Raw genomic sequence first — 13213 nt, 5'->3', positions numbered from 1 at the left:
TAATAGAGCCTAAATAAGACCTATCCAATCTCATGTTTACCAAAGCTTGAATCAGGTTGAGGCAATCCAACTGAACACAAACTTTCAGTATACCTCTAGATTTAATCCACATGAACGCCTCCTTACATATAATCTTACATTAATTTTGAATAAATATAACTACTACTTAGATCATCCACGATTCTTATAATATAATACAAAAACAATATACAATAATAGCATTCTCTAGTCATAAGGATTCCTGAAAGACTTGAGAAGGTCTGGGATGTCATATCCGAGCATGTCGTCTACCGTTTGTATCATTTTAGGCTTCAAATATTCAAACCTATCGATTTTGTAACCACTCAAAGTTTCCTTGAATTGATCAACGTTTGGAAAATCCCCCGCTGGTAAATGGTATTCCTTCTGGACCTGTTTGGACGAGTTGGTTACAAAGCAGATCATTTCAGAGCTTTCACACAGGGAGAAAGAGAGGAAGGGGGAAGAGCTACCTTTTGGAACTCGTCTGCTAAGTTATCAATAAGTCTCTGTTGGACTTTGGCTTTGCCCATCATGGAAGGCATCTCTTTCCTTAAATGACTTATGATGTACGCATGAATTTTGGCAGATCTCGCTCGTTTTACAAATTCGTTAATCTGAAGAACACGGTGCATTTGTACATTTGGTTCAAGATTTTTACTGATGCAAAAACTATTACAGCATGATAATAATGAGCAAAACAAAAAAGGGCATTTAAAACTCACACGACGATCACAAGCTCTCTTTGGTATGTCTTTCAAGTCGTTCAGCAGGTCCTCCTGTTCCTTTTCAAAAAGCTCTCTACCAATTGGACCATCATAAGCATTCTCATTTATTGGTTTGTCATTGAATGACCTGTGAAACCCACAAAATTTTCATAACTTGAAGTCTTGATTTCAAATCCATTAATGTGAAGTAGATTTGAAGATTTTTAATCTATCCACTGCAAGATACTTTCAATCCCAAACAATGATCTTTTGCATTCTTAGATGTTAAATTGATATATAGCATGGAAAGGACATATGTTAAATATAAATATAAAAAGTAGATAAGTATCATTGTTAATTGTTTAAACTTCTATTCGAAACAAAATACACTTAAATATGATATCAAGAGTAGGCAAAAGATTTGAGTTCAAACTCCAATTAAAATATTTCTACTTGTTCGGCCTATAAAAACATAATCAGTTCATTATGTGAGGAGATAGTTTAGATCAATGAGATAATAAGATGATGAGAAAATCATAAAGAACATACCCAATGTAAACGCGCATAACTTCTGGAGTATTCAAAACTTTCCCCAAAGACCACATCAACGCTCCATAAACTCTCATGAGCTGCAGTAGACAATTTCTCAGTGAAGTAAAAGAAGTAAACATAGAAAGCATATGCATTATCATAGACAGCTGAAACTAAAATGAAGAAAAACTCCAAATGCATTGACTGTCTCACTTGTTGAGTATCGACTTGATCAGCCTTGTTCAGAACCACCCTTATTTTATCATCGTGACCACGCAGAGATGAAATCACACGTTTGAACTCATCACTAATGTCAAGTTTGTGAGGATCAAACAACAGCAATATGAGGTCACACTTGGATGCAAACCAAGATGTGACACCAGTAAAGTCATAGCTCCTTTGTGTACGTTGCTTCTCTCCGGATAAAACTCCAGGCGTGTCAACAAATGTTAAGTGCTCCAACAGCTTTTTAAGCATTCAGAATGACAAGGACCAAAAAGTAAATAAATACCCAAAAGCAAAAGGATAAAATCAACTGACTGTTTGTGAAGGTCTTTGGTATTCTATAAGCAAAAAAGTGGTTAGTAGCTCACAGGATGAGGCATTTGAGAACACTCAAATTTTGACAAAAATGTAGTTCCAAATGTTGTAAGACCACTAAATGGCATATCTGCTTGAACAGCTACTGTGTTGCCTGGAATACTTCGTTCATCAGGTCCATTCTGTAAAAATCACCATTGAACATTGCTTAGACCAAAATGATAGAGTTGACCAACAGTATAAAGTGTTAGGATTCCCAAATACATGAAGATTGTTAAATGACTGGCAATTGAATGGAAGTATAAAAGTAAAGTTCCCATATGTAAAAGAACAGTTGTAACATTGCAAAACCAAAAAGGTCTAGAAATTAAGCTGCCAAAATTTAGCAACTGGCAAATCTAATACAAATATCAGTTAGCAATCTTAGCATATGGTGGAGGAACATTTAACAATTTCTATACCCGTAACTAACTTGAGACTACAATTGCTACTAGCAGCTTTCTATTTATACTTTAAAAATAAATAAATTAAAAATTAAAAATAAAAGATTAAAAAAAGCATCAATCCAATTTTCTGTGCCATCTAGATTGCTAATAGGTTAATATTAGCAGCAAGAAAGAGTTCCTCTCAGATAACATTTAGTGAAACTCGTGTATGAGCTTACATAGTAACTTTATCTTCAGATAACAAAGATATAAAAATAGAATTATACCATGACAACCACAAATCTATCTGTAGTAGGCTCTGGTCCAATATGAGCTCCTGTAAGTTTACAATACCATATGAGAATGCACGAACAAGATGAAAGTGAATGCAAAAACAACTTGCAAATAAAGAACAGAAAGAGGGTATGGTAAACATGGTACCTGGATAACTGCTCCTAAGCATATGTTTAATGAAAGTTGTCTTCCCAGTAGAATATTGACCCAAAAGCATCACCATGGGCTTGCAGTCAAAGTCACTATTTGCCTATGAACAAATAATACATTAATAATAGGAACAAATCCCAAATATCAAATATGCAACAACATTTTCCCCCAAAATCAAACATGAAATATACATTTTCTTTTTAGAAAAAGATATGATTATGTATAGTAGAAGAACTTCACCAACCAATAAGGGAGAGACAAAATCATTAAACCGATATGTAACTTCCAGAGGCTTCAGTTTCTTGGTGTATAACCTCTTCAATCCATCAACTATTGAAGTAACAGACGTTAAAGGAATCTGACAGCATACAAGGAAGAAAAAGTCACGTGATCCCAGGAACAAAATACTAGAAAAATGAATTAGACAACCAAATTAATATCAATGCAAAACATAAACTTATTAGAGTGAAAAAAAAATAAAGAAACACAATGAATTGAATAATAAGCGAAGATTTATAAATTACAGAAATTAACTCTTGAAAATTTGAAGTACTTCATAATGATATGTCAAGAGGAAAAAGCTTAATACAGTCCCAGTGAAAAAGAAAAGTTAGCAATGAATTAGCTGGCCATGCTTTTTTGGAGGGGGAAAAACTGACATTTCCAAGAGTACATAATTATTAGCAAACTAAATCCCATATCTTTGGGAAATTATGTCAAGGGAAGAGATCAGCACAAAACTAATTTCAGCACTTGTTGGTCATGTATATGACTGCTAGCTAAATAATACTACAATATGTGAGCAGAACTTGGATATTGCATCATCAGTGAGGGAACAGTTGATTTCATGAAAATGCACAGAATGCATGACTGATTAAGAGGAGCAGAAGAATCTTAAGCTTGATATTCATTATTCAAAGCATATATTGAAGCTTATAAGGAGACCTTTGTAGATTTTGAAGATTGAAACCAACCAGTTGAAGATTGCTTGGGAGGACTTCCTGCACCACAGCCAATTTAGTTAAATTCAAGTTTATTGGCCCTGACACTACTTCCACCCTCAAAAGGCAAAATATATAAATAATGAAAAACAGGAGGAAAAGAGATCAAATTGATAAAAGAAAAATATTACACCTACTATAATAATCTTACCATCAGAAGAACCACGCTTTTTCTTCTGTGTGAAATGATTAAAGAAGTTAAATCATTCAACAGTACGTAAACATAAAGTACCATTCAGAAAGTGAATCTAGTAGACTTACAGCCAATAATGCATCCAAACCTTCCATGGTAGGTGGTTCCAAATTTTCCAAGTCAACTGTAAATATTTTCCATAGTATGATCACAAATTCACAATACGAAAACAATCTACTTTGTATTTCACAGAGAAACATACTTACATACATCGTGTAACCTATCAGTTGGATATCATGTTACCAAAGGGAAAGGGAGAAAATTGTTAAATACATTAGTTACCTCCAGTTGTTGAGAGATCAGTAGTCACCGCATGTCCAGCTTGTGCCAAAGAGATTAACTACATGTTGGAATCATATCCCAAAAAAAAAAAAAAAAAGAATCATTCATGGAGAGAGATCATCATTCTAAAATAAAAGGCAAAAGTCCAGAACAGAATGAAAACCTGCATGGCTGTAACAAACTCTTTAAAACCTAGAAACCCTTGCCTCTTGGAATCTGCAACTGCCCAGACCTTGGAGAAAAGGAAAAAAGCAAATCAATATTGTCCAATATGTTTAAATAGAGTGTTCTGAAAAGGGAGAAATATGAGAAAGATATTTGAGGGGGGGCATCCGCATATCCCTTGGCTTTCACATGGATTGAATACATCATACATGAAAATCTACAATTGGAAGGCAGCATGTGACTATCCCAAAGTAGAATATACTAAAGAACCTACGATATAAATCCATATCACTTTTACCAAAAGCTGAAAAAGCTAGAGCCTTCTAGTAGCTAAACTATTCAGTTTAGTTTGTAACATAGCTAACAATGTAACCCCAAATTAAAAACACAGATATCAATTATGGAGTATATTTAATAGGTCAAACTTGTATATATGAGCATATCAATGACTTGCAAGTATACACAATGGAATCATTGTTGAGTAGTTGCTACTATTGAACTTGTTTTCCAATAAACACCAACTTTGTCCCCTTTTGTATCTTAGAGTGACTCGCCATTTTCTAATTTATGACAATGGAAGGAGACTCGCGTACGCGTGCGCGCCAAAGGAGCGGGAATGTGAGGATATTTAAAATATCATTTCTATTGGTATTTTGTCCCAAAACATTGTCAGGTAAAATAAAAACTTAAAAAATTAAAACCAGCAACCTTCAATGCAGAGCGTTACGGTGATTATGAATAGATAAAGAATTTTGTAACTGAATTGAACCTGCTTAAGATCCTGACGAGACAAGTTGGCCATGCCGAAGAATTTCGTGGCGTCGGTTCCGGTGATGCGTCCATCTCCATCTAAAAAATCAATTCCGAATTAACGCATAAACGCAGACATTATCATCGGAAGGGATAAAAATAACGTGAAATTGAATGAACCTAACCTGAATCAGCGCAGGCGAACCATTCCTTATATGTCTTCTCGTGTTCTTTGGAGCAGCGGTTAATCGGAGCATCATCGATGTCCAGGAACGACTCCCTTCCTTTTGAACTGCTATTATCCAGCGTCTTCCCCTTTGAATCCTCCCTTTTGAAACTAGCTCGAAAACTGTTCATCATCTTCAAACAATTCACTCAGCCTCGCCGGAGAAGTTACTGTATGTATGTTCGTCTGTTCCCTCCACCACGTTTAGTTAATACAAAATTCAGACTGGATTCATTTAATCTCAATCTGGTGAAAATCCGCCTTTTTTTGTATCCTCGTAGGGTGTGTATGAATCCTCCATACAACTATACAAGACCTTTCGCGGCAAGGACATCAAACATTTCGTGCATAAATAGCATTATACCTATAAATTAATACGTGACTACGTGAGTATATATACTATTTGGAATGTTTATTATGGGAATTTGCAACATAATTATATATGTCCTACATGGACTCCCAATATTTCTTACTCTGGACTTATATTTCTTCTCACAAATTTTTGATATAAACACTTTTCTTAGGACTTACATGATGAAAATATCCAATCTGTTTATCATTTTATAAAATAAAAGCGAGAGAGTATAAATTAAAGTACATTATAACTCATTATATATACTATTTTTTTCCAAGGAAAATGTTGTGTACTCCCATTTTTACTCTCAACTTGTACTCACACACAAAATCACTTAGGGACCCACATAGAAAAAATATCTTATTAAGCCTGCCACATTAGAAGTAAAATTGAGAGAGTACAATTTGAGAGTACTAATATAACTCTTTTTTCAATGGTGCAGTCGTTTGAGAGTGTACACTTGGTAAACTCACTTCTCTCTAATAGCTCATAAATCACACAAAATAGGTAGATTGGATTGAAAAAATAAAAAAATAATATACAATAAACACGGCTAAAAATGTATTAACAATAAACTCATGACTCTTAAATACAAAATTTATACCAACCCAATTCATATTGCTAAGATATCTTCATTTTACCATTTTCATAATATGCATAACTAAGCATAAGATATATACGTAAGATACACCTAATTCATATTACTAAGATATCTTCATTTTACCATTTTCATAATATGCATAACTAAGCATAAGATATACACGTAAGATACATCTAAATTTCGTCTTAAACGACTTTCGTGACTTAATGTAGTCTTAGGCTTTTGTGTTTTTGCTCAATTTAGTCCTTCGTTCGTTACTTCGTCAATTTGATGTTAAATAAATAGACAATTCAATAATTTCAATATTGATTTCTCGTTACTCTCAGCCCTATGAAGTGTGAAATCTCTCTTTCTTTTACGAATTACTCCCAGACTTACGAATCAAACTTTATATTCACAGGTTTTAAAGTAATTCGTAAAAGAAAGAAGGATTTCGCACTTCGCAGATCTATGAGTAAAGAGATGTCAATATTGAAATTATTGAATTGTCCCTCTATTTAACACAAAATGAAATGAATAAAACACGAAAGACTAAATTAAGGAAAACACAAAAGTCTGGGACTACATTAGATCACCAAAGTCGTTTAGGACGAAATTGAGAAAAACCACTATAGTCGATGATCATTTTGAATATTAATTCAGTTTTATTTGTCCCACAACTATTGAATCATTTTCATATTTGGTCCTCGATTATTAATTTTTTTTTATCACATTTTATTCCTTGATTTATAAAATCTGATCTTTTACCTAATTTCCATATATGTATAGAGTTATTTTATATTTATTATTGACAATTATCTGTATAACCAAGGCAAGTGTATTATTTGGAAGCTAACCTCAACCAAATTGATTGAACAATTGATTTCGTGTCACTAGGCAAATTTTACTCAACTTATATCTTCGAATAATGGCTGCAAGTTTTTTTCCGTAAATCAAATGACAAGTGTATTATAAGGGCATCCTCAATAGTGGTAAGTTTTTGAGGGGATTTTGCAGATGTGATTAGGAGAGAGAAAATAGTAGAAGAGGGAAAAAGAAAAAAAAATAAAAGAAAACAAAAAAAGAAATGAGGAAAAAAAAAGTGCTCACGCGCTTATTCTGATTTGTCAGTCACTTTGCACCCATCTGAAACAAAAAAAATGGAGATAGCCACAATTTGTGCCCAACGCGCTAAACAAGTGCCTAACAATAATTATGTGGGACCCATTCCCGACCAAAATCCCCAACTTACTGCAAGCAATTCATCCCTCTCTCTCCTCTCTCCTCTCCCTTCCACATCCTCACTTTTTTCTTAAATCTCGTGCAAAATCCCCCTATTGGGGATGGCCTAATATTGCATAAGGCTCTCCATAAATAGAGACACAAGTTACAAGACAAATGCTTGATTGCCAAACTCTCCAAAAACATCACTGCAGATCAAATAACAGGAATATAATGGCTGGCAGTTAATAAGGGGAAAACATGGATACAGAGCTACAACCAAAGATCAGAATCAACAAATTATTGAATAGCTTTTACATTCCCAGGCTCCAGCACCATCATATACATATACATATACATATATATATTAAGTTTCACCGTGCCAACAAAACTGAATCACCAGCTCTTCTGTTGGCATTCATGAACTATGTATGTGTTGAATCCATTAAATTCTGTCAATGCTGCAGTTCTGATCATCATTCAAGAAATGCCAACTGTTTTCCCCAGCAACCACAGCACCAGTGACAATTCTATACCAAATATTGTGTGAAGCGAAGACCGGTCCAACATGAATCCATATATTGTAATACCCGCTCGGTTGTTCTCAAAATATGTAACTGGCAACATATCAAACCACAAATGTTAATTGGGTAATATGGACAGACAGCAAAGCAATGAAAATCTTTTTTGTCTCGAACAACGTCAACTTACCCAAGGCCTGTCTTTTTTGAAACGAAATCGTGCTAAAGGCATATGAATGAACAAAGTTTGTGTTGTCTAGCTCGTCTTCTTCGTCACCAACATCATCAGCATCAGAAGATGGATCAGAAGTCACGGGGAACACACAGTCTGCTGAAGGCATCTGAGCAATTTGTGGAGTCTCAGCCTCGACTGTATCAAACGAGTCAATCGTTGCACACACATGCCACTTAGCAGCAAGGCATGTCACTCCTTGTGCTTTGTGGGTAATTCTCGTTGCACTTCTCAGTAGTATCATGAGGCCAGCAAGAAGACTGAGAGAGCAAAGCTGCATATCAAGGCAAAAACGACACTTCTTCATTTAGTGCTTGTGATAAAGAATGATGAAATTGAGAAAGCCAAATTAACTAAGTAAGAAATAAATCCTACATACCGCGAGTTCACCACTCTTGTAGATATGGAGATCTGCAGTGGCTCGTGTAGTCACAAGAAGAGACGCGAATTGGCTAGCTGTGATGAACACCAATGCCCATAAGATGAAAACACGGTATCTGTGGCTTATAATCCGCAAATACCTTCTGATCCTGAGGTGCTCCCTTAACACCGATTCCACATTGGAGTCTTGATGGAAAACCTGAGCGAAATCTTGCAGTCTGAGGATCTGGAGGTAGCAGATGAGACGGAATAGAACGCACACGAGGAAGAAGACCACCGTCCTGTAAAGCCAAGAGCACAGCTCCAGTGTGCAGGCAAAGACATCACTCACAACAGCATTGCCCAAGAATGGGATTTGGGTCCCACCTGAGGTGTACCACCATATCTTGTATGCACTTTCAGCAGCAAGACAAGGCATGACAAAGATGAAAAGGATCCTTATTGATCTCTGTATGTTAAGTAGAAACAATTGCTGTCAGTTCATGTTGTTCAATGCTACCCTTCATCTAATATTCAATCAACTAAAGAATACCTACTTTAATTTCTTTGATTCAGTTGATACTATTTCTGCATAGTACCAACCACAAACATCCATTTTTAAGAGTTCACATGTGATATTGTGTGGATTTAATTCATTATGTTGGGCATCGGTCAAGTTGGCCGAGTTCAGCCCCTGCTCGATTCGAGACGTGGTGCTGTGGCTTACCATGGAGGAATGTGATTAAATGGTTAATTTTCACCTACCTATCGGTTGAGTAGGATATGACAATCAGATAGCCAAAGAACTCTGTGATTAAGACTGCATGACTTACATCGATCACACAGGATGGGTTACCCCCTACAAGAGGATATCAATCTTTAGACTTATTCCTTTTGTTTTTCCTTTCAGATTTCTATGCCAGCAAGCCAGAAGGGTACAAAGAGCATGCTGGGAAGTGGGAATATAACAATTAACAGTCAATCCATAACTATTTTCCACTACTGGGGATGTTCTAGAGAGCAACATTTTTTAATCATTAAAAAAAAAAAAAAAAAAAAAAAAAACAAAGTCAACAATGATGATTATAGGAAAGAAAATCCAACTGTCAGTCTGATCTGTTATGCAACAAAAGGCTCTCTCTTTCCCCTACATGCTTACAGGCATTACAGCTAGTGATACCACTTTTTCTTTCTAGTGTTAGACAACTTGCGTGCAAGAAAAATTATGGGCTTGGTCTAAGAATCATCAAAATGTCGGCAAAAATTACTAAATATTGTATCCTTAGTTGTAATGCACCTTCTGAGACGAACATTGAACATGCAGTAATCCTTTCTTGTTCTTATAGAATTCCCATTTCTGGTAATAATTAGCAAGTTCAGAAACAGGGGAAGACCCACACGCTTCTGTTCACAAAGAATGAATCTTTACCGTTAAATCCATCACCGGAGTTCAACAACTGTCGAAATTCCGGTCACAGAATCAAATTTCTTTATAGTTTTAAAACAAGGGTGATCATCATAATCATGGAATAAAGAACGAAAATTCACGAAGAAAGGAAGAAGAAAAACTTACATTGAGCTGTTCAGTGTAGCATTTCCTGACCGCCTCGCTCTCGTCGCAGAGCTTATCGAAGAACAAGAACCTGCGGAGGCCGTATCTCCGGACGAAGCCGGAGAGGCAGACGAAGGAGAGGGCGGCGACGCCACTGAGAGAGAGCTGAACAATGGCGTCGTAGGGCCTACTGTGCTGGTTGTCGCAGCCGCTGCAGGCAAGGAAGAAGTGCGAGAAGCAAGGGACGCCGACGGTCATCACCAGGAAGACGGTCCACGAGAGCGCGGTGGAGCACCGGTCCGACTGATCCACGCACATCCATTTCAACCATGACCTGAAGCTATGCAGCTCGTCGAACGCGTGCGATTTGCTACGCCCAAGCGCCTTGTTGTTCTTCTTCTTCAGCAGCGCTTCCCCTTCATCCCCCATCTTTTTAGCCGCTACTTTTTCGCCGGAAATCGAAGCGAGCGAGCGAGCGAGACGCAGAGAGATTGGCGGAGAACAGACCCCGCGGTTTGTGGGTCTCGGCTGAAAACTGGGTTTTATATATAGGTGCGGCGGTCCGGTCCAAGTCGAGTTGGAGTGTAGTCAATTTGATGTGCTCTAAGGTTACTTGTACAGAAGAGTAGAAGACAAAGATTAACGTAGGAGACTAGCAGTCATGAATTATTTTTGGAGTAAAAGTTGAGATTTTCAAAATTGACAATTTACTACTTTCTATACAATAATATTTATATTTATATATGACAATAAAGAAAATTGAATTACATATTAAAATTTAAAATTGTGATTATAAATATTACTAATGCGGTGTAGGTATAAGATTTCTGTATAGTCCTCTGATTTTTTTATTTGGATGCCTTGAATACTCTATTGAAGTGCCTCCGGAATTCAAGTGACTTAGCTTAATCTTCAAATTATATGTCATAATTTAAGTGGCTTGATTTTCAAAGAAAGCTTATATGTTTGTTGTGTCTTCGTGTTTGTTTGAAAAGCTTATATGTTTGATTGAAGAACTTATATGTTTGTTAATTGTTTGTTTAAAGAGCTTATATATTTATTATTGGGCTATGTTTGGCAAAGCTTATTAGGAGCTTATAGCTTATTTTAAGCTATTAATAAGCTATAAGCTCTATTTAGTAATGTTCCCAAAATAAGCTTGTAACTTAAAATAAGATCTTATTTTGGAGCGTTTCCAAATAAGATAGTAGCTTCCTAACTTTTTTTTTTTCATTTTTATCCTTATTACTTTAAAGAAATAACATCATTTACCCTTTCCCAATTAAAAACTCTCTACTTCTCCTGCAACTTTCACGACAAATCCTTTATTATTATTATTAAACATTTTTTAGAAAATGACAAATCCTTTACCCGCACCTTTATCCTTTATTATTATTATTATTATTATTATTATTATTATTATTATTATTATTATTATTTTAAGATTGATTATCTAATATGTATGATGAAGATGTTATGAGATGCTAGATCGTGATTATGCTAATAATTTTATTTTAAATTGTTAAATTTTAATAGGTAAACGGACTAATTTAAATTTTATGAAGATAGCTTTTTTAGTCTTTTAACATTTATCAGCTTATCAAACAGCTAATTTTACCAAACACTTTCAAGCATAACGGCTAACTTAACATCTCTTCATTTTTCAGCTCCTAACTTATAACTTTTCAACTTTCAGCTAGGTTTGCCAAGCATAGCCTTCATATGCTTGGTTATAATCTCTGAATAAGCTTCAAAGCTTAGGGTGTTAGACTACTTTTAATGATTGATTGCATTGGTGTGGCCATAGTTTTTTTTTTTTTTTTTTTAATAAAAAAATCACATCTTTTTTATATTTTGAAAGATACATTGGAATAGTTTATATCAAAGAATTTTGCTTATACAAATACGTACACCATTATTTATATAGTACATACAAAAATAATAAATATTAGTGTAATTTTGAAGGATGTTGGCAAGAGCTTCACATGTTTTTAAATATAATATTCAGATATATTGAGACATTAATAAGTACATGGTAGATAGATAGATGTAAACAAGAATTTTTGATAAATATTCAAATTAAAAGGTTACACAATTATACACCAACATTTGCCTAAATATTATTGTAGAATATTACAACTAAAATTATTTTTGGTTGATATTTAATTAGATAAATTATAAATAAATTGTAACTATGAACTAAACTTTGTTTGAGTAAGAATCCTGCAAAATGCGATCAATAGAAGAATTAAAGGAAAAGAAATTGCTACATATTTGGATCTAGTCATTAGATGCTGAAAATAATGAAAACTGCTTCAACTTTTGGTGTCACATCTACCATAAAGAAGATGCCAAGTGGCTGCTTTGGGATAGGAATAACTTATTCTGGAATATGAACAAATCAAAGCAAGTGGAATTAAATGACAATTTATATATGAACCTAAACTAATTCTTTACTAAAAGTAAAAGAAAAGCAAAATCATATTTGGGAAGCTATTCGTTGTCAAATGACATCTGTTTTTAACTTTATTTTAAAATGTCAAAAGTTTAATTTTTGAATCCCTTAATTGTATACCAATCATGTCTCTACATTGTATAGTTTGAGGACTATTATATATATATATGCTCTGATTAGTTATTAGCAATCGAATCTTATATTTCTTGGATGAAATGGAAGAATAAAAGTAAAGAACATGGGATGAATTTGAGTTGGAGAAATTGTAGTGGTGAGCAAATGTAGTGAACAGGATGAGCTTCAGAGTCACGATCAAGAAAGAAGAAAAGCTAGCAGAAGCTCCATTCCATGTGAATTACAGGTTCACATTTTCCGTGACTATCAATCAATCTAATAATTAAAGCTCTTTCAAAAAAAAAAAAAAAAAAATCAAATGAAAGCTATCTAGCAATGCGCATTCATGCCAGCAGACAATTTGGCCTGGAAGACAATTATAATAATGAAAGTATTTTAAGGAAAACAGACATCTATGATGTTTGCATGCTAAAATAACCTAAAAAAGACAAGAACAATCATATGGAGACAGCCGCGAAACCATAGACGTGTCCAGGCACAGCCGATCGATTCAATCGGGCAGATCTACACCCGTCTTCAA

At 34.8% G+C, this 13213-nt stretch overlaps 2 protein-coding genes across 3 annotated transcripts; both read right to left on the bottom strand.

Annotated features, from left to right (window-relative positions):
• Positions 1 to 83: 83 nt before the first annotated feature.
• Positions 84 to 5636, bottom strand: LOC109178335 (EH domain-containing protein 1-like). Of its 2 annotated transcripts, none has more exons than XM_019327971.1 (16): positions 5242 to 5636; positions 5076 to 5155; positions 4305 to 4373; positions 4142 to 4199; positions 3928 to 3983; positions 3818 to 3842; positions 3611 to 3666; positions 2910 to 3023; positions 2663 to 2765; positions 2509 to 2558; positions 1850 to 1978; positions 1470 to 1721; positions 1275 to 1354; positions 744 to 873; positions 492 to 635; positions 84 to 411 (listed from the first exon to the last, which is right to left on the bottom strand). In XM_019327971.1, exons 1-16 carry the CDS (start codon positions 5414 to 5416, stop codon positions 226 to 228), a joined length of 1707 nt encoding a protein of 568 aa, XP_019183516.1. In that variant the 5' UTR covers positions 5417 to 5636; the 3' UTR covers positions 84 to 225. The 2 variants fall into 2 exon arrangements, with proteins under 2 accessions (XP_019183516.1, XP_019183517.1); XM_019327972.1 differs by having other exon boundaries at positions 3818 to 3839.
• A 1930-nt stretch (positions 5637 to 7566) lies between these two features.
• LOC109178357 lies at positions 7567 to 10632 on the bottom strand. The gene is made up of 4 exons (XM_019328010.1): positions 10125 to 10632; positions 8571 to 9020; positions 8150 to 8465; positions 7567 to 8055 (listed from the first exon to the last, which is right to left on the bottom strand). The coding sequence occupies exons 1-4, from the start codon at positions 10530 to 10532 to the stop codon at positions 7919 to 7921; spliced, it is 1311 nt and encodes a 436-aa protein (XP_019183555.1). The 5' UTR covers positions 10533 to 10632; the 3' UTR covers positions 7567 to 7918.
• Positions 10633 to 13213: the final 2581 nt, after the last annotated feature.

The sequence above is a fragment of the Ipomoea nil genome, unplaced genomic scaffold (genome assembly GCF_001879475.1).
Source record: "Ipomoea nil cultivar Tokyo-kokei standard unplaced genomic scaffold, Asagao_1.1 scaffold0813, whole genome shotgun sequence".
Classification (NCBI taxonomy): domain Eukaryota; kingdom Viridiplantae; phylum Streptophyta; class Magnoliopsida; order Solanales; family Convolvulaceae; genus Ipomoea; species Ipomoea nil.
This window is presented reverse-complemented; position numbering and strand designations above follow the sequence as displayed.